We start from the raw sequence: 25281 nt of genomic DNA, 5'->3' as shown, positions 1-25281 counted from the left end.
ACATAACTCCAGTCCAAAAATGAACAATTCCGGCAAAATTGCACCAAAAAAAAATACAAATATTCACACAGATTGATGCGTTTCTGCAGCGATATGAGCACGAGGTGAATTATATAAATGAATCAGACGTTTGGGTTCAGATCTACATAGAAGATCAAGTTTATTTAGGAACTACCTGCGTACAAAACATATTGCACATCAACCAACCAGACAATCCTTAAAAAAACAGTTTACTGTAGTTGACCCAACAAAAACTCTTGGGATGTCACAACTGTCAGTAGTCCAAATCGTAGATGGATGTATGAAAACCTCTGGATATCACGTTTTAGTGTCAAGAAAAAGAAGAGCGTCTTTTTTTTTTTTTAACGTTTTTTTAAATACTGTACACTTTTTAAAAAATAAATAATCCAAATAAACCTTCCTCAGAGGAACAGTCGTGACCAGTTTCCAGCCAGCCAGTGTGGAAGAACCATGAAAAGACCGCCGTCGCTCTGCTTCGGTTTTCTGCAACATCTCAACACCGGATTAATCCGGTTGTCATTTCTGACAGAAGGTTGGGCAGCGAGACGTTCCCAGAAAACCAGCAACGCAGCGGCTTCCAGACTCGACTACAATCAGCTTTAAGAGTAAAAGGTTACGCTTCAGTGCAAACAAAACAACTCTTCTCGTTTCTTTTCCAGATCTGCAGTAATAACATCTCCTATGATCCAAGTGGTTGCATATTAAAGAACAGGAAGCAGCTAAAAGTCAAAAGATCCTCCAGATACACTTAAAGGATCACCGGATCCCCTTCCCTACGACTTAAAGAGCAGAGACACCTGATTTGAAAAGAAGGCTCTGAAACCCCTCAGCATTTCGCACGCCGACTCACCCGGACTTGTTCCGCTGGTGGCAGGCGACCCGGACTGGTTCCGCTGGTGGCAGGTGAGGGGAGGAGGGATTCCAGATGGAGCGCAGAGCCAGGCAGCAACTTGTTGAGTCTACTCTCAAGGCACGACAGCTGATCACAAGTGCGTCACACTTGGGTTTCTCAGCAAACCTTCTGCACTCTGCTCATGCAGAACATTTAACTCGATGCACAAAACGTCCCAAAAAGAAATGATTCCGCTACGTTCACCTGATAGAAGGCAGACTACAACATTATGAACCAGGAAAACGGCTGCATCCTCACCACAGTATCCGATTAAAATCCCTGTCTGCATTATGGAAATACTGCATTTAGTCCGAGCTCAGAGACGAGGAGAGGACTAAGAGTGCAGCTCTAAGAGTGTGTGTGTGTGACTATCTTTGGCAAGCTCATACTGGAAGAAGTATTGAAAAGAAAATGAACAGAAGCAGAGATAAACATGTGAAGGTCGGGGTTCAGAGCGCTAAAAGTTTTGCTGCAGAACGGGTTTCAAATATTAAGTTAAAAAAAACAAAAAACAGTGCTTGTTGTGTTTAGATGTTAACATTTGACGCTTTTACGCTGACATGGAGATCCAATCAAATGTCGTCAATATTTGAAACCATTTCCTCTGCTGGGGTCTAACTAGGAGAGTCCGTTGACGACGGGTTGTGGGTTGGATTCCCTCTGGCAGGAGGAGGCTGTGGGGGCGTCGTCGTTGGAGCCGTTGGTGGTAGCCGGAGCCGACTGGGGGCTGTGCTCAGCAATGACCTCCGCCTGACCCTGAAGACACAGAAACCAAAGCACCATGAGGGAGGAACTGGAAAGTTCAATGGAAGGAAAAAAATCAGCTGGTCTCACAACTGAATATAGCTGCGTTTCCATTGACTGTAAAATAAACGTCATTCGATAAAATGGTTTTGCGTCGGGATGATTTTCAGCAGAATTAAAACTGCAACTGAAAACGGGTGGAAACGATGAAGACGAGGACAGGAAGTGGTCGGAAGGTGATGGTGCTGCGTGTTTTTAATGACTTTTCACAGATTTCTTATTTAATGGAAGAACCGCAAGTGTGAAATTGTTTTTTTTTTTTTTTTACATTGGCGGAATAACGACAAAGTTTTACACACATTTATAACGGAAACGTAGCGATAAGGTTCGTTTCCACTGCCCTTAAAATTGTGTGAATTTGAATTACGACGATAAATTTGCTTAATGGAAACAATTCAAAAGAAGAACATCAGGTGCTTTTTCACCTGAACTGATATTAGTGCATTTCAGGATGGAAAAACTGTTTTTGCGTCCCGTCTGTAGTGGAAACGCAGCTGCTGTAGCGTTTACTGACCACTTCCTTGTTTTTCTTGGTATCCTTGGCGGTCATCTGTCTGCTCTGAGATTCAGCCCTGGATATGTAGTCGGCCACAGTCACTGCATCAACAACCCAACAAAAACCCTCTCAGGTTATTTAACCAACACAAACTGGCTGCAGGTGAGAAGGAAGCAGAGCAGCTGCAAACGTTCAGCCTCGTGTTAAATTCAGCACCAACCAGGAACAGGCAGCCGATTTATCACACCAACATCTCATTCATTTACAGAAACATTGAAATATTCATGTTTTATCACATTAAAACCACAAACTTTAGTGAATTTTAGATTTTTTGGGACAAGCCAACACAAAGTAGAAAATATTTTATGAAGCGGAGGGAAGATAATCAGCGACGCACCGATTTGTAAATTTGGGCCAACATTGGTATCGAATATTAATATTGCTGTTCTGGCCGATAACAGATATTTGCCAATATTCGTATGTTTCCAAATCAATTCAATCAATACGACCACACAAGGTGGAAAAAACAGTTTACTTATAGAACGATACAAATATGTAAAAAAACCAAAACAAAATAAAAACATCAGTCGATAGCAGAGGGTCTGCTACAAGTAATTAATCAATCACATGATAAATTAAAATGAGCTTAGTAATCTCCATTCTGATGATAAAAAGAAAGCAAGAGAGAGAGAAAGAAAGATGGAAAGAAAGAGAAAATAAGGAAAGAGAAAGAGGGAAAAAAAGAGAAAAAGAAAGACAGAAAGAAAGAATCCTCAGATGTGCAGCAGATTTCTGTGTTTTGATTCAGTTAAAACATTTAAAAAGCAACTTAAACACCAACTCAGACAGATCATCAGTAGAGCAGATATGTAAATGAGCTAATCAACCGGCGCTGTTAGCTTAGCTAATAGCAACGGTAGCTAATCCACCACAGCGATCACTTATTGATAATCACAAAATAAACAAGAAGCCTGAAAACATGAAACTGTAATGAACTGAATGTTCTGCTGTTTGTGTGGGGAAAATGTTTGAGTGATTTTCGGTGTTGAATCCTGAAACAAATTGTGACAAGGTTATCAGTTGCTATGGTAACGAGTCTCTTGTGTCGCATAGCCGACACAGAGAGCGAGAAAAACAAGAATAAAAATCGTTTTGCGTTGTTATTTTTTCCTTTGCTGCGGCGAACTGCACCGAATGAATTATACCTTTTATTTAGTGAAAGGATCGTTCTACTGCTGCAGCAGCTGCAGCAGCAGCAGCAGCAGCAGCAGCAGCAGCAGCAGCAGCAGCAGCGCGGTTCTGGACAACAGGTCAAAGACGTTTCCGGATGTAAACGACAGATGAGGTAAGATAAGGTAGAGGTAGTTTTATTTATATTGCACATTTTCAGCAACAAGGCAATTCAAAGTGCAGAGGGTCCAATCAGGACAAAGTGCTGAGTTTGTTAGCAACATGCAGCATTCATGCTAGTTAATTTCTGCTTCATTTAGTTCCGTGTTGAGCGGCGGTGCAGACGCCGGCAGCGACGCCTGCAGCTGCTGCGTTACCTGGCTGCCTCTCCTCAGGCAGGCGCATGCGGCGGCGGCGGCTGCGATTGCGACGCTCAGGTTTTGCTTCGGACAAATCTGGGAACGTTGGGTCACCACAAAGAATCGGATCGGTTCCTTCGTTATGGCTCGAGCCTGAATGCCACCAGCAGCTCTTTTCCCTCTGACTCGGTAAAGGGAATCATGGGAAATTTGCTCTCCAACGTAAACAAAAATGAAAAATACCTGTCCCGTTTTCGCTGACGGAGGCGTTGTCGGACTCGCTCATGCCGTCCATCAGGGTGGCGTCCTCGTCCGTTCTGCGTCGCCGGGAGCGACGGCGGCGGTTGGCGGGCAGGTTGGATTCGCTGGCGTCCGTGTCGGCCGTCTGGTCCGTCTCCGTGTTGGCCTCCAGGCTCCCGTAGGGCGGGTTGTTCTCGTGATCCCTGGAGCCTGCTGCACAGAAGCCACTCCTCATTCACGGCCATCACCAAACTTTGACTTTTTTAGTTCACTTTTATTGGTTTTTTTTTTCCCAATTTCAATTTCTTTCTACCATCAAAATAATTCTCACCCAGTTTTCTGACATTTAGCAAATGTAAATAATTTAGGTAAATTTAATTAATCTGAAAAAAAGTTTAGTCTGTTTCAACGTCAGTCTGTTCATGAGGTGAATCTGGTTTCACCTGTAAATAAAATTTTCTAAATTGTTTTCATCAAACGTAAAATTTATTATAAAACTGAGCAGTTTGAATATCAAGCACTTTCAAGGACCTAATTGAAATCCAAACTCAGGCGTTTTCAAGGATTACAAACAGAATCTCCAGGCTCAGAGTTATGATCTGACAGGCAGAGTTTCATTTTTTCTTATTTAAAAGTGAACTGTACCAGAGTTGTATCCGTATCCTCCTCTTCCTCTGCCTCTTCCTCCTCCTCCTCCTCGGCCCCGGCCGGGCCCGGGCCTCCGGCGGCCGTCTCTCTGCGGGCGGGGGCCTCGCTCTCGCTCCCTGCAAATTTAGAAAACGAAATGGAAACGATGCAAGCAGAAACATGGCGTCCAGAGATCGGAGCGTCGCCTGCAGGCCGAAACGTTTCTGCTCGTTTTCGTGATGAGGAAGTCGGAGCTCTCACCCGTCCAGGTCCTCTCCTGCCAGCGACCAATCACTGAGCTCGTCTTTACGCTCCGAATCCGTCTCGGAGGGATTCGAATGCTCCGAGCTGGCGCCTGAATTCAAGACGATGCAGGAAGACAGAATAAACAGCAGGGATCAAGATTAACGCACAGGAAGCGTCAAACCTTCCCAGAATGTTGTTTTTCCAACTCAAAACTTTTAAATTACTTCAATAATCGATTAAAGGAATCGATTAATTCCCTTTAGCTGAACCATTTTATAGCACAATCAAGAAACTATTATAAATAAGCTTCATAAAACTCTGGAAAAAGCATTTAAAATGACCAGTTTCTCTGATTGTACTTATTGTAGGCATATGTTTAAGTAAATCAATCAATCAATCAATCAAATTTTATTTGTATAGCACATTTCAGCAGCAAGGCATTTCAAAGTGCTTTATATAATTAAAATAAAAACAGAAATAATCAGTGAGAAAGAGAGAGAGATTTAAAAAAAATAAAAAAAAACAATAAAAATAAAAACAAAAAAAACAAAAAACATTACATCATTAAAACGTCGAAAAGAAAGAAGAAAAAATTAAAAACATTAAAAACATGGAAGACATCAAAACCCACTCTAACCCTAATTTAGCCATAAGCAACTCTAAACAGGTGGGTTTTAAGTTGAGATTTAAAAGCACCCAGTGTTTCAGCTGTTTTACAGTTTTCTGGAAGTTTGTTCCAAATTTGTGGTGCATAGAAACTGAATGCTGCTTCTCCTCGTCTGGTTCTGGTTCTGGGGATGCAGAGCAGAACCAGAACCAGAAGATCTGAGGGGTCTAGACGGTTGGTATAGCAATAACAGATCTTTAAGGTATTGTGGTGCTAAACCGTTCAGTGATTTATAAACTAACATCAGTATTTTAAAGTCTATTCTCTGAGCTACAGGGAGCCAGAGGAGGGACTTTAAAACTGGTGTTATGTCTCTATCTTCCTGGTTTTAGTGAGAACCCGAGCAGCAGCAGCTTCTGGATCTGCTGCAGCTGTTTAATTGATTTATTAGTCAGACCTGTGAAGACGCTGTTGCAGTAATCAATGCGGCTAAAGATAAACGCATGGATGAGTTTCTCTAGATTGCGCTGAGACATCAGTCCTCTAATCCTAGAGATGTTAAACCACAATGTAAAATGAACATTGTGGTTTAAGTGTTTGAACTACTGACAACATGTCTCTGAAATCCCAAGCAAAAACTTCAGTCAATATTTGGTGGAACAACCAGGAGGTTTTCAGCTCATTTCGTCCAGAGCTGAACATGAAACATGACTTAAAATGAATTTACTTCCTGATTTAACATCTTGAAAATGGGCCTCTGTCTCTTTAAAACCTCCTGCTCTGAAACTCCGCCCTCGGGATCAGGGATCCCTCAGGGTAACGTTTTTACCAGCAGCAGCTCCTGTGATGAGCTCAGCAGGCGTTTGCTAATTGCAGCTGGCTAGTCTGAAGGAGCTGAGTGTGGGAGGAGCTGCGTCTCAAAGGCGGGGCTAGGTCCATCCGGGGCGTTTTGCACATCTGAATGGTTGCCATGGAGATTCAACGATTTCTCAAACATGAGTGAAAGATTCAAGGCAACACTCCAGGTTTGTTTTTGATGAGGTCGGTTTAAACATAACGCCGCTCCTTTTATCCCATTTATTGTCTCAGGCCTCGTTGTTAGGCTTTAAATATGAGGCTCACAAAAACTAAAACCTGAGAAGAAGAAGAAGGAGGGAGGGAGGGAGGGAGGGAGGGAGGGAGGGATATTATATAATATTTACCTAGTTCCAAAAATGGAACTAGGTAAATATTACACAACAACCTTTTTTCCTCTTTTTTTATTCCAGCTTTCAGTGGGACCTCTACACAAAACCAAAATTCTTGGTTTTAATTGCTAGCAGGAGTTTTTGTGTAAGGAGGGAGGGAGGGAGGAAGGAAGGACTGAAACAGAGATAAATCCAACTTTTACAGAGAAGGACAGTTAAAAACTAGAAACGTTTTCCATTCATATCCAGATATGGAAATAAAATCCCCAGTTTTCCTGTGCAGGAGCCTGAAGTAGTGAATTATTAAAGATGCGTACCGTATCCGGTGTTGTAGTTGTGGCCTCTCCGGCCGCGCCCCCTGCTGTTGTAGGAGCGGCTGCCGCGCAGCGAGGCTGACGACGCGTTGCCGCCGCTGTCTGCGTTATATCCCCCACCGCCTCTCTCTCCTCGCTCGCCCCGCTCCCGATCGACCGGCCGGTGACCTTGGGTGATCTGACGCAACTGCTCATCGATCTGCATCCGCTCCAGACGAAGCTGCTCAACCTCCTTACACAAAGAAAGTCAGAACGAGGACAAAAATGAGAAGATAAGAAGAGAAAGAGGGTGACTGGCTGACGCGTTGATGCTGGTTAAAACAGGTGGAATAATAAGGCAAAGCTGACATTTTGAAGGTCATCACAGGATGTGCATGCAGAGACATCATACACACATCTACACTGCATCCAGAGCGCCTTGTCCTGTTTACACTGAATCTGGCTAGGCTGCTTCCCTGAGCAAAAGCCGCAATCTGTCTCAGCTCTTCGTCTAGCTGCTGGCCCTCCGCAAGCAGCTCCACCATGGCCTACACACACACACACACACACACACACACACCGCAGCAGGAGCGCAGACATGCCGACAGCACAGGACACACACACACAGGACAAAGTGTGTGAGTAAAGCAGAGGACTAGCAGAAACTTTCTGAATTATTAGGACAACATACGGCATGATGTTCACTATAGAGATGCACAACGTTACACACATGCAGTTAATAAGAAAAAGATGAATAAGTTTTATTTATGTAGCTCGTTTTCAGTGCAGTTCAAAAAGCTTTACATGAATTAGAAGAAAGACGACACAAGCACAATAAGAGAAAAACTACATTTTAAAATGTTCCAGTTGTTCTGGGTTGCTCAGTATTTTCTAAGTTTGTTCCAACTTAGTAAAGTTTAAAGCTAAATGTCGGTTCTCCATGTTTGATTCTTGTTGTGGCTAAATTCTCCACAATTTATAAACTAACCAGAGTTTCTCCAGGTCTGGCTCCAATGTTAAAATTAAAGTTATGCATAAAGTTCATTACAGTTATGATGTTGTTCATTACAGTTATGATGTTGTTCATTACAGTTATGATGTTGTTCATTACAGTTATGATGTTGTTCATTACTGTTATGATGTTGTTCATTACTGTTATGTTGTTGTTCATTACTGTTATGATGTTGTTCATTACTGTTATGATGTTGTTCATTACTGTTATGTTGTTCATTACTGTTATGTTGTTGTTCATTACAGTTATGATGTTGTTCATTACTGTTATGATGTTGTTCATTACTGTTATGTTGTTCATTACTGTTATGTTGTTGTTCATTACTGTTATGATGTTGTTCATTACTGTTATGATGTTGTTCATTACTGTTATGTTGTTCATTACTGTTATGTTGTTGTTCATTACAGTTATGATGTTGTTCATTACTGTTATGATGTTGTTCATTACTGTTATGTTGTTGTTCATTACTGTTATGATGTTGTTCATTACTGTTATGATGTTGTTCATTACTGTTATGTTGTTGTTCATTACAGTTATGATGTTGTTCATTACTGTTATGTTGTTGTTCATTACTGTTATGATGTTGTTCATTACTGTTATGTTGTTGTTCATTACAGTTATGATGTTGTTCATTACTGTTATGTTGTTGTTCATTACTGTTATGATGTTGTTCATTACTGTTATGACAATAGATTATGATTAATATATTATTTTATTGTTTTGCCTCAAAATGCTTGAGATTTGGGCAACTAATGCTAATTTTAGTTAGCAATAATTCTGATGAGTTATCAATTAATCGGGAAAACTGGCAGATTCTGCAGATTTTTTATACAATATTAAAAATACATTCGCAGATGCAAATAAACAAATAATTAAAATAATTTTTAAATAAGAAAATAAACATTTTATTACCTAAAATGCAATAACAGTTACTTTAGTGAACTTTCCAAAATATATAATTGTTTTGGTTGAGTTCTGGTTTAATTGCTGCTCTGAATGTGTTGCTCTCATGAGTTGGCCTTTTCTCCAGTCTACACACTTCAGTTAACAATTAATCGATTCCTGAATTAGTTTCAACAATCAATTAATCCGTTCAGTACCCGAAGAACCCAGACATGCAGGAGGAGAACATGCAAACGACATCAAGAAAAGCCCCCAGGCTGGGATTTGACCCCACGACCTTCTCATTGCTAGGCAACTGCATCCAGCTAAGGTTGTAATGATAAACACTGATGCTCTGGTTGACGGCGTTCTGGTGCAGCTCTTCTCCATTAGACCTCAGTTAGCTGAACAAACCGAAACGTTAAGCCAAGTGCAGATCAGTCGGGTCGTGGAAACAAAAGATGGCTTACATTCAGGTAGGAGATGTGATACTCCAGCAGGACCTGGACGTTGCCGATACTCTCCTTCGTACCGACAAACGTAAAGGGGACCATTCCCTGTGTCAACAAAACACAAACACCAAACACACACGTTAGTACGAACTGAGAGTGTGTGTGTAGTCCGAGTCCATCTGTGTTTTAAATAATCCTGAGGAAGACGTTGGGCCGGAGGAAGTGATGTGGGAGTAGCATTCTTACTTCCTGTCTGGGCTGCTTGTTGTCGTTGTCTCCTTCTATTCGGACCCTGACCACACCAGACTTATCCACGATCTCCTGGATCACCTTCCCGTTCTTACCAATCACTTTGCCTGCAGACAGAAAGCGTGGAACTTTAAAAAGATCAGGGAGGAAATATATTTACAGAGATAAAAATGAATAAATATCAAAACTAAACAAAACAAACTGTAAAATCTGGACACTTTGCAGCTTGAGGAAGAAAACTACAATTACAACTTTTACTCAGAGATGTTGAAACCAAACTAAACTCTTCATACCAACAAGATTCCTGGGCACCTGGACTGAATCCTCCACAAACTCCAGTAAGCTTCTGGCCTTCTTTACAGCTTCCTCCGTCTAAACAACACAAACATAATCCAGATGAAAAACCACAACAAATTAAAAAAAAGTCTATGAATATCTTAAAAATCAGATCAACTCTCTTGGTCAGAACTAAAAGGCAGATATCTGCATCTTCCATTAAAAGCATGAAAACATTTTTATCTACCGTTTATGAAGATTAAAACCTTAAAACTGTTTTAATATAAACAACGTAAACAACCGCAAACAAAGGCAGGTAAAATACTGGAGAAACCATCATGTTGTTGTTTTGAGACCATTTAATAATCACAAAATTTTAAATTCTAAGGAACATTAAACACTGGAACTGGAAGAGATTTTAAATATCCAAGATAAATAAACAAAACAACAGAAACAACAAATAAACTAAATTCTGAAATCTGTGGAAATAAAACTGCTGCTCATACAAACGGCTGGTTGAGACCAAAACTCCAGCCTGAATTCATCCAGTTTTTGGTAGAAAGAGAGAAAAGACAAGCAATAAATCCTCCAAATGGAAATAACTGAGCTTGATGTGTTTTATGAGTGATTAACTGAGTTACTGATTCGGGCCTGGTTCCCCCACCGTACCTCTCCATAGATCCTGAAGGTCCCGGTCTCCTCGTCCAGCTCGATGGCGGTGACCCCTGGCAGCTTCCTGGCCTGCTGGATGTTGCTGCCATGGCTGCCGATGGCCAGGCCCATCAGGTCGGGCCTCACGGTGAACTCCTGCTGGAAGGACGACACCAGCTGCCTGGACGTCTAAAACACAAGACCAGGACATCAACTCACAGCTGACCAACAGACGGCCGGCTCCATAGCGACCGACTGACCTCCAGGTGCTTTGTGGCTTCCTGGTTGCGTGACATCAGCAGCAGCTTGGTTCTCAGGCTGCGGAGGTGCATGTCGCTCAGCAGAGACACACGCTTCACCGTCGACTCGTTGGTGGACTGAACACAGAAACAGGAAACGTTCACATCCAAGGAGGAGAACAGCTTCAGGCCAACCAGAGGAGGGCAGAGCCTCCAAATGTGACGCCGAGGATCCAAACGTGACGCTCGGCGTCCAAACGTGACGTGACGCTCGGCGTCCAAACGTGACGTGACGCTCGGCGTCCAAACGTGACGTGACGCTCGGCGTCCAAACGTGACGTGACGCTCTGCGTCCAAACGTGACGTGACGCTCGGCGTCCAAACGTGACGTGACGCTCGGCGTCCAAACGTGACGTGACGCTCGGCGTCCAAACGTGACGTGACGCTCGGCGTCCAAACGTGACGTGACGCTCGGCGTCCAAACGTGACGTGACGCTCGGCGTCCAAACGTGACGTGACGCTCTGCGTCCAAACGTGACGCTCAGCCAACAGTAAAACTACTTCAACGTTTCTACTCAAGTAAAAAGGAGCCAAAATGACTCAAGCAAGAGCAAAAGGGTATTTGGTAAAAACTACTGAGCAACTGATCAAATTAATCATTTTATATTTAAATATTACATAATCAGACGGAACAAATATAAAATTAAGTGGAAATTTTGGTATTTCAAAAACCAAAATCACAATAATTCATATAAGTAACAAAAAATAACAAAATTAAAGTTTTTTTTTAATAAAAAACTGCAGAAACCTAATTTGTAACTTAGCATTTTTTAGTGTTTGATCCAATTATCAATCATTTAACATTCAAAAATGACCTGAATTTTACCAAAATATAGAAGTAATGTGGAAATGTTGGTGTTTTACAGATAAAAATGATTCATATAGGAAAATACTTACAAAGAAAATATATTAAAATCAGTTTCTTTCAATAAAAATATTATAAAACTTTATAATGTGTCTGGTGAATCCAGACATTTTCCTCCAGTAAGAGCAGAGATGGGAAAAATAAAAATATTCCTAAAAGTAAATTTTTCCAAAAAGTTAAATGGTAAATGTAGCAGAGCAACAGTAAGTAGTTCCGTCCATGTCTGCAGTAAGTAGAGGTCAAAGGTTACCACGATCAGCAGCTCGCTGCTCTCTGGGCAGAACGAAACCCGACAGGCTCCCACTGCTTTCTTGAAATCCTTGTGTGCGTTTTCATTCTGGCACCTGCAGCACAGGAACAAGACAGACGGTAACTAAAGATGCACCAACCCACCTTTTCACTGCCGGTACCGATATCTGGGGCTTAGAACAGCTGACATATTCTCTCTGGCACCCAGTAGCACCCAGAGTTACCAGAAACACTCACAGTAAATACTTCTGATGGTCACTGATGTCACCACGCAGTGACACGCTGACATCATACATACCAAAACACAGAATCAGACTCAATAGATCAGGAACATTGTCACCATTAACTTTTTAAATATTTGGGTCGATACAGATGTTAATATGGACTCTAATCTGTGGTACGCACGCTTCCTGTAGATCCTGAGGAACGGAGACAGAGCACTTGTGGAAGGAGTTCTTGGTAACGGCCTTGTTGGGGTTGACCGGCCGCAAACGCTCGAACGTTACAATCTCGTTGTACGTGGCGTCACAAGCGGCGTACTCGATCACGTAGAACTGGGAACGAAGAACAGAAACACGAGTAAATGAAACGTTTGGTCAATTTAAAGCAAATTAATGAAACGTTTGGTCAATTTGAAGCAAGTAAATGAAACGTTTGGTCAATTTAAAGCAAATTAATGAAACGTTTGGTCAATTTAAAGCAAATAAATGAAACGTTTGGTCAATTTAAAGCAAATAAATGAAACGTTTGGTCAATTTAAAGCAAATAAATGAAACGTTTGGTCAATTTAAAGCAAATTAATGAAACGTTTGGTCAATTTAAAGCAAGTAAATGAAACGTTTGGTCAATTTAAAGCAAGTGAATGAAAGGTTTGGTCAATTTAAAGCAAATTAATGAAACGTTTGGTCAATTTAAAGCAAATTAATGAAACGTTTGGTCAATTTAAAGCAAATTAATGAAACGTTTGGTCAATTTAAAGCAAATTAATGAAACGTTTGGTCAATTTAAAGCAAGTAAGTGAAACGTTTGGTCAATTTAAAGCAAGTAAATGAAACGTTTGGTCAATTTAAAGCAAATTAATGAAACGTTTGGTCAATTTAAAGCAAATTAATGAAACGTTTGGTCAATTTAAAGCAAATTAATGAAACGTTTGGTCAATTTAAAGCAAATTAATGAAACGTTTGGTCAATTTAAAGCAAATTAATGAAACATTTGGTCAATTTAAAGCAAGTAAATGAAAGGTTTGGTCAATTTAAAGCAAGTAAATGAAATATTTGGTCAATTTAAAGCAAATAAATGAAACGTTTGGTCAATTTAAAGCAAATAAATGAAACGTTTGGTCAATTTAAAGCAAATAAATGAAACGTTTGGTCAATTTAAAGCAAATAAATGAAACGTTTGGTCAATTTAAAGCAAGTAAATGAAACGTTTGGTCAATTTAAAGCAAGTAAATGAAACGTTTGGTCAATTTAAAGCAAGTAAATGAAACGTTTGGTCAATTTAAAGCAAGTAAATGAAACGTTTGGTCAATTTAAAGCAAATAAATGAAACGTTTGGTCAATTTAAAGCAAATAAATGAAACGTTTGGTCAATTTAAAGCAAATTAATGAAACGTTTGGTCAATTTAAAGCAAATTAATGAAACGTTTGGTCAATTTAAAGCAAGTAAATGAAACGTTTGGTCAATTTAAAGCAAGTAAATGAAAGGTTTGGTCAATTTAAAGCAAATTAATGAAACGTTTGGTCAATTTAAAGCAAATAAATGAAACGTTTGGTCAATTTAAAGCAAATAAATGAAACGTTTGGTCAATTTAAAGCAAGTAAATGAAATATTTGGTCAATTTAAAGCAAATAAATGAAACGTTTGGTCAATTTAAAGCAAATAAATGAAACGTTTGGTCAATTTAAAGCAAATAAATGAAACGTTTGGTCAATTTAAAGCAAGTAAATGAAACGTTTGGTCAATTTAAAGCAAGTAAATGAAACGTTTGGTCAATTTAAAGCAAGTAAATGAAACGTTTGGTCAATTTAAAGCAAGTAAATGAAACGTTTGGTCAATTTAAAGCAAATAAATGAAACGTTTGGTCAATTTAAAGCAAATAAATGAAACGTTTGGTCAATTTAAAGCAAATTAATGAAACGTTTGGTCAATTTAAAGCAAATTAATGAAACGTTTGGTCAATTTAAAGCAAGTAAATGAAACGTTTGGTCAATTTAAAGCAAATAAATGAAACGTTTGGTCAATTTAAAGCAAATAAATGAAACGTTTGGTCAATTTAAAGCAAGTAAATGAAACATTAATTTAAAACAAATAAATGAAACATTAATTTAAAACGAATAAATGAAGGGTTTGGTAAAAGCGTGGAAACTCTCTGCGACATGAGGAAACTCACATCTCCCTTCATCATGCGGACTTTGGCCAGCCACCATCCACAGGGCTCCTGTTCGTTGGCTCTGGAGAGAATCTGGCAACCAACCACACATGAGAAGAACAGGCAGTTATATTTACTCAATTCACTTTTTTAAAATATATACTTTTAGGAGGAGCCATACTTTTTACTTCTATTTGAGTAATTTCATTATAAAGTATTTCTTCTCTTACTTGAGTCAAATTTCTGGATTTTCTACCCACTGAATGTAAAACAAACATGTTTTAACCAGAAACCCATCAGACTGACTCACACCTGATGTTTCTGTTAAAGTTTCATAAGTTTAGTTTTTTTTTTTTTATCAAAAAACTGATTTGGAAATGTTTCATTTTTTTGCCTGATTTTGTTATTTATATGAATTATTGTTATTTTCATCCTTAAAATACCAAAATTTCCATTCAACTTGATATTTTGTTCTGTCTGATGATGTAATTTGTAAATAATAAATGATTGATGATTTGATCAGTAACTCAGGACTTGACTGAACTTTTTACCAAATACTTTTTAACTCTTGAGTAATTTCTTGGACAGATTCGTCCAAGAATCTGTCCAAGAATTCTTGGACAGATTCTTGGACGAATCTGTCGTCCAAGACAGATTCGTCTGTCTTGGACAGACGAATCTGTCTTGGACTTGAGTTAAAATACTTGAGTTAAAATACTCAAGTTAAAACTTGAGTAAAAATATGTTGATGCTTTTATTTTGGCAGCTCTGCCCACCTCTGGTTATAAGACGTGTTGGGAGATTTTATTGATTTAACAAATATTTGATTCTTGAAGATGTCATTTTTGGACGAGTGCCACTGCACTCCTTGGGTTTCCGTAGCTCAGACCGACTCTGAAGCCCACGATCACCGTGGCGTCAAACTTCACTAAAAACACAACGTCAACACACCCACGGCGGCCATCTTGGTTTTACAGCTTCTATTTTAATTCAGATCAACTCTACGGCAGAATATTAGCACCAGGCTAAGATTTTATTCTTTAATTATGAGAATACACTGCAAAAACACAAAATCTTACCAAATATTTTTGATTTAATTTCTAGTGAAAATTGTTTTGTTCACTTCAAAAATAAGACAAAACTAACTTACAAATAACTTTTCACCATGAGAGAGAATCTTGTTTTAAGTAAATCTAGCTGCACTGGCAGATTAATTCACTTATATCAACACATTTTTTCCCCATAGGTGAAATAATTTGCCGATGGAACAAATACCTTTTTATAAATATTAAGGAATTATTTAGTTAAAACGAGCTCATATCTATTGTTTAAAAATTAGTTGTAAATTAATTTTCTCTCATTTCAAATGTAGTAAGATATTTGCACTAGAAACCAGACAAAATGACTTGGTAAAATGTTGTAGTTTTGCAGTGTAAAGTTGTGATATTAGGAGAATAAAGTCAGGAATGTTGAGAATCGTGTGACGTAATTACAGATGAATATAAATACTTAATGTTTAGCTCATTAGCATCAAATTATCATCATGTGCAGGACTTTAAACCGACGTTACAAACAACTGAGTCTGTTTACAAAAACAATCAGATCAATTAGAAGCTTTTTACTCATTTAAGTAACTTTTTCTAGTAAAATTTTATCTTCATTCTGCTAATATTACGACTTTATTCTTGTAATTAAAGGAGAACTGTCGCAGCCTGTCCCTAATAATCTACAATAATAAACTACAACTCACAGAAAGGATGACGGAAATAAAAGCCATTTTTTGTCATTTCGTTTTTAGAAAAGCTGATTAAGAATCAGCCGTTTTATTTGTAAAATATCCAGCTAGAAAAGGGAAAACATGGCCTCACCTCCACCTCTTCTCCTTCTCCGATCTCCTTCTTGACGTCAGCAGGTGGCGGCAGCCTGACGTCGCTGAAGGGCACCTGGCGTTCTGGCTGCCAGCTGAGACACAACCGTCACACTTTACTACAAACTATTCTGTTTTCTACGTTTCCTTGTTTTACGTAATAAAGAAGGAGACTTGCTTACTTGTTCTCAAAGGCAATGGTGAGAGAGTCATCGTGGATATCTTTGACGAAGCCCTGCAGGACAAAAACGGGAATAATAGCAGCTTTTATTAGCAAATTCCTGAAACCAAATAACTCACGATTATTTTAGTCACCGATTATTCTGTCGATAATTAAGGCTTAAGTGGTTAAGTGAAAAAATCTGGCGATTAATTGTACGATTAACCGCCAGATTTTTCATTTAACCACTTAAGTCTTTTATACAGAATATTAGAAATATATTAAAAGATGCAAATGAACAAAAAAATAAGAAAATATTTTATTCCCTAAAGAGAAATAAATCTTTTAAGCATGCTTGATTATTTGTAACAAATAAGCTGAAAATGTTGATTATGTTCCATAATAACCAATTAATAATTGGACAGGAAAAGGTGCTTAATATGATAAATACATATTTTACAGGATTTGAAGCAGGTGAAGCTAAAACTGCCACCTCAGGATTTCTGATCAGAACATATTTACAAACAAAAATGTTTTCAATCTTAAATACAAATAAATATTTTTGTACAGTTTTGGCTTAATTTCTGCTCTTACTGCGTTGTCGTTTCAACAATTAGCCGTTTTTGAGTTTAGTCCAGTTAGCGACTAATCACTTCCTAAATGAGTTGACGATTATTTCAATAATCGATTAACTGTGATTAATAATTTCAGCTGTAATAAAAAAAATTATTTTCTTTCCTTTGATGCCTTTTACTAAAATATGGTTTTAATTGCAACAATCAAGGAAATAATTACTTGTGATACTACCAATAATAACTGCAACAAATGAATTATTTAAATGTTCTTTGTTACAGTCAGATGCTACGCTCCGGTTAGCATCTCAGCTACTAAATGTAGGCATCAGGTGTGCACATTAAAATCCATCCAGCCGTCCGAATATATTTTTAACATGCAAAACATGACATGGAAACAGAGCAGCCGACTAAATACTGAAGGAAATCACCCAGACTGCCATCACAACTCAGTTTGCTTTTTCCTTCATTAATAAGTTAGCATAGCTCCAGCTAGCATGACATCATAAGTCTGTCATGATTACAAATATTCCTGAACAATAAACTGTCTGGGAAATTATTGCAGTAATTATAATATTGTTGTTTTGAGATAATTTGACTAATATAATGGCAAAATGATGCAAGAATTTCCTCTCAAAGATTAATAAGCTTTCATTTCCAAAGAACACTGGAACTGGAAGACATTTTAAATATCCGAAATAAACAAACAAAACAACAGAAATAATGAATAAAATGGATTATAAAATATCAACAAAGCAAAACGCCATTCAAAATATATTACTCATTAGGTTCAGCAAGGAAAACATGAAAAACTGCAATAAATAACTAAAAAAAGACAATTATTTTGTAGTGGTAAATGTTTGCACCATCTTCCAAGATGGCGGCTTTTCAATAACATTAAATGGCTGCATCTTATTAAACATTAAGCACAATATTCAAACAAGAATGCAAATGTGGTGCTCTTATTTTTATTAAAAGATTGATTTATTGTTTATTGTTGTCACACAACAAATATTTTTGATTCTGGGCCAACAGCATTTTACACAACAAGCAGAAATTACATTTTTGTATTTAAAATGGAGGCTAAACACTAAAAGAAGATGTACACCAGTGTCCCGTTTCTAAAAAATATTATTTTAATAACTTAATAGTTATCTTTCCACAAGTTGTTTAAACTTGTCTCAAAAAGAAAAAAAGCATTTTGTAGGTCTGGGATTTAAAAAAAGACTGGCCAGAAAAACCTGATAGTTAAATCTCTGCTGTTGTTACAACTTTGAAGAAAAAAATAAGATTTTATTGATATGCTGAATATTTCCATTTCAAATACGTACATTTGTTTATTTGATTTTTAGCTGAGTATAGCAGTTTTCAATATAATCATGATTGCTGAATCTCTCCTGTTGTCTAGAATCCAACAATTTAAAATTGTGAAGAAAAAACTAAAATCTTTTATTGATATGTTGAATATTTAGGTTTCAAATAGCAGTTCAATTCATTTCGGTGATCATACGCAGAAAAGCTTAAACATACCTTCAAAGTTTGCTTCAAGGACACACTTCAGCTACTTTTATGCAGGTCATGTGACCATTTTCAGCAGAAACCCAACCCAAATCATTACCTCACGCAATTTCCGTTAATGGTTACATATTCAGATAACGTGCGAGATAATGAGCCTGAAACATCTTTAGTTGAGTGGAAAGTACGAATCAAAGTGAAAGAAGAAACAAGAAGGGAGGAGAGCTAAAAAACATGAGGGTATCACTTTGGGCTGGAGGTCCAGAAATAGCTTGGAAGTGTGCGGTATCAGCGACCCAGCGCCGGCATGCCAGCTGGTCGGGAGTGACAGGGAACAGCTGGCTCACACATGCACATAGGAAACATAGCTGGGACGTGATCAAGTATCAAATAATAGACGGTGACAGAAAGTGGTAGTCTGTTCAAAAACTACCTGGCAGCTTGATTTTTAATTGAAAACTCAAAAATTCAAGCGCTAACGCTCGTATAAACACAGAAAAGGGGGACGAATGTTACCTGGATACCGTGTTTACTCAACATCTTCAGACGTCAACAGTTTGGCAGCTAGCAAGTGAGCTAGCTTTCAGCTAAGGAAGACAGCGCTCGGAGTAAAACTAGACTGGGGGACATCACTTTTATTTTCTTAATAATCAATACATAAAAGAACAGACAATATTACTCCCTCGTAGTGTTTAACAAATGTCGTCAAAAAGTAATCAGAGCTGCTAGCATCGTTAGCTTAGCGTGCTAATTTGTGCTAGCTCTGCGCTTGCCGTCTAATGATGGATCCAGAACCGGTCCGAACATCCACCCGCTGAACCTGATGTTTCAGCAGAACATGCAGTACTTGATAACGACATGTTAAGTTTCCAGACGTGTTATTTAGCCGGGATTTACCTTGTAGTAAGCGCCGTTGGAGCCACGTACCTCCACCGCCAGTTCTTCCATATTGGACACGCAAAGGAAGCCGGGACGACAGGTGTTCCTTAACTCATCGGGGGTGAGGTTAAAAGCGGATGAGTTTCCGTTCTTCTGCTTTTTATGTTTACTTTTTTACCCTCGGAGTTCAATAATCTCTTCTACACCGCTGTGAAATTGTGGCAAAAGGAAAAGATGCGCATGCTCCAATTTAAACCAAAAATAATAAACTGCGCACGCGATGAAAAGTACAAATACTCCTTTCTTTTTTAACTTAATTTATTTCTGGTCACCAAAAAAAAAGATGATGCTTTTTATTTATACACCTCATAAAGTAAAATTAATCAAATTAAGTTTGCAGTAGGGGTGCTCAAAGTGTGGCCTGGGGGCCGTTTGCAGCCGCTGGAGTGGATTTGTGCGGTCGTCCTACTGCAGTTTAAGATTGATAGAAGTTAGCTCTGCCAACACATGTGGAGACTTTTTCATTCTAATTACGTTAAGATTATTACAATTTGTGTATCGTTCTTTCCTACCATTTTCAACCAAAAATCAAAAAATGTTGATGTAGCTGATGAATATCCTGCCATTCTTGAAATGAGCATCAGAAAATTTAAACTTATTACTAGCAAAATTAATATAGATTAAAATGGAAATATACTTTATTGCCCCAAAACGAGGAAATTATGTACCAGCAGCAAGTTAAAGGTAGAAAAATGCATATTCACAGGTAGCTGGATAAAAACAAATGTCTTTGTCACATCTTTTTAATAAGTAATATTGTGCACAGGGTATTGGTTTCAGAATGTTTTTACCTGCACTTTACACATGCGAGACCTATAGGGGGCAGTGTAGCACAAAACTAAAGCCTGTCAGCCAATCAGAAAATTTCAAAGCAACCACAACTTCCTGTTAAGAATCAAACATGGCGCCAGGAGGTTAATTTGTTTGGACAAATAGATAGCTTGACCTATTTTTAAATAAGATATTAAAATACAAAGTTATTAAAACACAAGATGATGTTGGTTAGGAATCTGGTCAGAGGAAATATTTGGATATATTTGCACTTTATTTGTGCCAATATATTTAACTCACTTTATTTAACTCAGTTTTCTCTTGAATACTCATAAACAGTTTCCTCAAATCTCCACTTAATTTTCATAAATAATCATTTTAATGGTATTTAATTGAGGGTCTGTGTGGATAAAAGACCAAAACGCATAAAAATGTATTTGTTTTTCTAGATGTTTCTTTAGCAGTTACGTTTAGTCGGTTTATGTATTTAAAGACATGTTAAAACTAGTTTACCTTGTAAATGTCACTGATTCAACCTTAAAAACTATTTTTTATCTGCAGGCCCTGCGAAAGAATTAAACGATTATAGCTTTCAGATAATTTCAGAAATCATCTCCAGTATCTTAACAGTTATATGATGGAGTAATGGAGCCATTTAAAGAAAATAAAAAAAATATGACAGTAAAGTCATGAAATTATGAGAATAAAGTTACAGTATTAAGAGAAAAACTTTATTCTCATATGAATTATTCTTGTAATTTTGTGATTGTTTTCTCAATTTTATGACTTTAATCACATAATATTAATTTATTCTTGAAATATTATGACTTTATTCTAGCGCGACTTCATTTTCATATGACTTTATTCTAGTAATTTTATATATTCTTTGTTTATTTTCCCTCAGTATGTCCCTCATGCTCTGTCTTACAGACAAATGAAGGAATTTGTCTGACATTGTGAAAACCAACCAGCTTTATTCTGCTCGGCAGTATTTGGACAGATCTCACGTTCTCTTAGATCAGTGGTTCTTAACCTGGTTCAGTCGAACCCCAGGGGTTCGGTGAGTCGGTCTCAGGGGTTCGGCGGAGCCTCTGCAGGAGGTAAAGACACACTTGTGTAAAGTCGTGATGACGCCCCGCTTTGCCATCACTTGCTGCAGAGGATCACGTTACATTGCTTAGCCAATCAGAGGATCACGTTACATTGCTTAGCCAATCAGAGGATCATGTTACATTGCTGAGCCAATCAGAGGATCACGTTACATTGCTTAGCCAATCAGAGGATCACGTTACATTGCTGAGCCAATCAGAGGATCACGTTACATTGCTTAGCCAATCAGAGGATCACGTTACATTGCTTAGCCAATCAGAGGATCACGTTACATTGCTTAGCCAATCAGAGGATCACGTTACATTGCTGAGCCAATCAGAGGATCACGTTACATTGCTTAGCCAATCAGAGCTGCGGAGGAGCCCTGATTGAAGGAGCTCCTCTCAGCATGGATTTGAACTTGTGTCTTTAATTACTTCACCAAAACTCACAGTTTTTACCAAATTCTATAGTCTAAATCTGCTCCTTAGTCGCATCTTTTCGGGGTTGCTACTGCCTCTAGTGGTGTGGGGTGGTAGCACAACTAATATAATTACATTACTAAATCAGAATACCGCAAAGTCTGTGTTATTTATTATTAATTTTTCATTCTCTTAAGAATGTAGAGCCAATAAAAATAATCTAAACACCTTAAAGTGGTCCCAGTTTCTCTCGATGGCCAACCTGTTGAAACTGTGGAAAATTTTAAATACCTTGGGTCGTTCCTGGACAGTCAACTCAACTTTGCTGAAAACACTGATTATATTTTTGAAGAACTGATCTCAGAGACTCTACCTTTAAGAAGACTTAGTGGTCTTGAATTTGGGGGGAAAAAATATATTTTATTTATCACTACAGAAGGGTTCAGTGAATGCGCATATGAAACTGGTGGGTTCGGTACCTCAAAAAAGGTTAAGAACCACTGTCTTAAGAGAAAACGTGAATTCAGATCTCTAAATTGCTTCCCCTGGTGATGCTGCTGTAAGTGCCAGTCAGCTCGTGGTCATGCTGAGTCGTGACATTTATCGTACGGTGATGCATTTCTCTCCTGATGAGAGTTAATTCTTCCAGAATGGAAGGTCACTGATGGGGGTACACATGTGAAAACAGCGACTGTATGAAGCGTCCATCCAGAGCAACACAGCAAACCTGGCAACATAAAACAATTCAGAGGAATTATTACACTGTTTCCTGTCAAAATGCTTTTTGTGATCAATCAATCAAGTTTATTTGTATTTCACATTTCAGCAACAAGGCAGATCAAAGCGCTTCACATCATATAAACACGAAAATCAACAACTAAAACTTCACGTTTTGCTGTCAATAGACGTCAAAATGTTGGTCAGTGTTTCATTTATTATGTTTCAAAAGCAGCTCTAACCAGCTGGGTTTTGATCTACATTTAAAGGAACTCAGTGTTTCGGCTGTTTTGCAGTTTTCTGGGAATTTGTTCCAGATTTGTGGAGCATAGAAGCTGAATGCTGATTGGTTCCTGAGCCAGAAGACCTGAGAGGTCTGGAAGGTTGCTATGGCAACAGCGGCAGGTCTTTAAGCTGTTCAGTGATTTATAAGCTACCAACAGTATTTTTAAAATCTATCCTCTCAGTGGAAGGACTTTACAACCGAGTGATGTGCTCCAACTTCCTGGTTTTAGCCAGGACTCCAGCAGCAGCGTTTTGGATCAGCTGATTGATTTTTTTTTTTTTAGTCAGACCTGTGAAGACGCTGTTGCAGTAATCAATGCGACTAAAGATAAACGCTTGGAGGAGTTTCTGTAATGCTGAGACATCAGCCCTTTAATCTGGGAAACGTCCTTCAGTTGACAGAAGCCCGACTTTGTAACCGTCTTTATGTGGCTCTGAAGGTTCAGGTCAGAGTTCATCAGTACACCCAGACACGTTGCTCTAAATGTGAGGAAATGAAGCACATTTTCTAAAAAGCTGTAACAGTATGTGAATCAAACAGTAGTACTTACAGTATGCTACTATGTGCGATACTTTGTATTTTATCGATATGATAAATACAGGGACAGTATCGCCGATACCGATACTTTTTATTACTTTAATTAGATGTATAATCAAACTTCTTACCTTTAGGTGTTTTTGTGGTTTTTCCTTTTAATTATGTTGTTTAAAAAGTTGGACAAAACTTACAGATGTCTACAAAATACTTTAATAACATTAACAAGACAAACAGAAACAATAGAACTAATTTCTGCACATTTTTTTCTAAATGAACAAAGAGCAAAAAAATAAATAAAAACAATTTTAGCAACTGAGAAAAAATAAAAACATTTTTTTAGGTAGAATTAAAAACTACAAAACAAAAATAAAACTTCAAGAATCTGAAACTAAAGTATCGATCTTACCTTGCTGATCGATCAGATATTGATACTGAATTGACATCAATACTTTGGATCGATCCGTTTACTGACTAATTTATTTTTGACATTTTCTTTTTACTTTTTTTTTTTACATCTTTGGCTGAAAGTTAAATTCTTTATGCACAGTTCATGAGCGCCCTCCAGTGGTCAATAATGATATTGACATGGAAGTTGGCTGAGGAGGAAGCAGGAGTACCCAGAGAAAACCCAGGCATGCACAAGGAGAACATGCAAACTTTTAAAAAATACTTCATATATTTACTTCCACATCTAACAAAAACAAAAAGTGGGAATTAAATCAGCCGCTTTCACTCACAGGTGCATGAAATCAGAGGTCAAAGGTTGAAAAAACAAAACTTTTAATGATATTTTCCAGCTACATTTTCTCCCACAAACCCCAAATCAGTTCAGCTTCTTCATAGTTTATTATTTTTGCATTATGTATTTACATCTTCAGGTTGTGCAGCGGAGAAGAGAGAAGATGTTTGATGAATCGGTTGGAAACAGTGACTGTGACACCTAGTGGCCACCGGTTGGCCTTCTGCAGCTCCACTGTGCATCAGATGAATGAATGAATGAATGAATGAACAGAGTTATGAAGTTCCTACAGTATTTAACAAAACCCAAACATATTTCCACCATTTATTCTCAAATATTTAACTAAAAAGCAATTTGGCACCTGAATGAGAATCATAAACTCAATTTTAAAGTCACATTTAAACCAAGATTATTAAATAAGAATTATTTTTGTAATGCAATTACAACTATAAAAATATTTATTGTCAAACTGAAAGCTTACATAAAGCATTAGTGTGTCTTTATTTGTCATTAAAACAGTTCTCTGTAAGCTTCTGCTTACGTAATGCAATAACAAAAATTAAAAACTGACATATATACTTACAATATCTGCTGTTTGATTTACAAAAGGAAAAGTATTGGTTAGATTTCTTTTGTGCAAAACATTTGGACGAACCTGCTGTTTTTAAAATGTGATTATTAATACATTGGGTTTAGATTTAGCTTATTATTCAGTTGTTTTTTTTTCAGTAAGAAAACATCTGGCTGTGTTTTACTGTTTTAGCTAAGGCTTTTTTTTAATTTTAAATAAATGTTGAACTTAGACACACATAAGAAAATAAATAAAAGCTGTCAATGACGGATTCTAAAATAAAATGTAACAGTTTTCTAATTTCATCCGGTGAAATAAGAATAGAAGTGTTTGGGTTTTTATTGTCATTGAAGATGAATGGAAAAGGACAAAATGTACTTTTTAGGCTGTTTTGAAACATTTCAATGTGCTGGCACTTGGGAAGGAGAGGTGAAGATGATGTAGTGTGTAGTGTGTGTGTGTGTGTGTGTGTGTGTGTGTGTGTGTGTGTGTGTGTGTGTGTGTGTGTGTGTGTGTGTGTGTGTGTGTGTGTGTGTGTGTGTGTGTGTGTGCTGGGTCTGAAGACATTACCACAGTCTGCCTGATAGTCGCTCCTCACGTCCTGATTTAAACCAGTTTACCAATTCCATTATGCTAAGCCCGAACACTGGTTGGGAAATGATGAACGATTATGTGAAACACATAATCTCCCTGCTGCACCATCACTGCAGTATGACAGCCAAATTTCATTCATCCTATCCAATTTCTTCCTTATTTAAGGAAAGAAAATTACTGGTCCCAGTAATCAGATATGTAGCGCGGCTGTGTGCAGGAGTTAAGCCCACTCCCATTAGGCTTTCTGCTTCGCT

The 25281-nt window shown here is 38.0% G+C and overlaps 1 protein-coding gene and 1 long non-coding RNA gene across 14 annotated transcripts in view; one reads left to right on the top strand and one right to left on the bottom strand.

Annotated features, from left to right (window-relative positions):
* Window positions 1–135: 135 nt before the first annotated feature.
* On the bottom strand, window positions 136–19389 carry fxr1 (FMR1 autosomal homolog 1). Of its 13 annotated transcripts, none has more exons than XM_081605997.1 (19): window positions 19260–19389; window positions 16298–16350; window positions 16117–16210; window positions 14270–14341; window positions 12283–12431; window positions 11879–11972; window positions 10725–10841; window positions 10483–10653; window positions 9831–9909; window positions 9535–9644; window positions 9307–9402; window positions 7359–7490; window positions 6967–7195; window positions 4871–4964; window positions 4628–4746; window positions 3986–4195; window positions 3761–3895; window positions 2232–2314; window positions 136–1669 (listed from the first exon to the last, which is right to left on the bottom strand). In XM_081605997.1, the coding sequence occupies exons 1-19, from the start codon at window positions 19308–19310 to the stop codon at window positions 1532–1534; spliced, it is 2226 nt and encodes a 741-aa protein (XP_081462123.1). In that variant the 5' UTR covers window positions 19311–19389; the 3' UTR covers window positions 136–1531. The 13 variants fall into 13 exon arrangements, with proteins under 13 accessions (XP_081462123.1, XP_081462127.1, XP_081462125.1 ...); XM_081606001.1 differs by having other exon boundaries at window positions 3761–3838; window positions 3986–4192; XM_081605999.1 differs by having other exon boundaries at window positions 6967–7192.
* Window positions 19262–25281, top strand: part of LOC145551395 (uncharacterized) — a 20434-nt gene continuing 14414 nt past the window's right edge. Inside the window, exon 1 of the long non-coding RNA XR_014087212.1 lies at window positions 19262–19362. This is a non-coding gene — a long non-coding RNA (uncharacterized LOC145551395). The remainder of the gene's footprint in view (window positions 19363–25281) is intronic.

This window comes from Poecilia reticulata, chromosome 4, assembly GCF_904066995.2.
Source record: "Poecilia reticulata chromosome 4, P_reticulata-male-v2, whole genome shotgun sequence".
In the NCBI taxonomy this organism is placed as follows: Eukaryota; Metazoa; Chordata; class Actinopteri; order Cyprinodontiformes; family Poeciliidae; genus Poecilia; species Poecilia reticulata.
The sequence above is the reverse complement of the archived record's forward strand: the minus strand, read 5'-3'. Positions and strand labels throughout refer to the sequence as shown.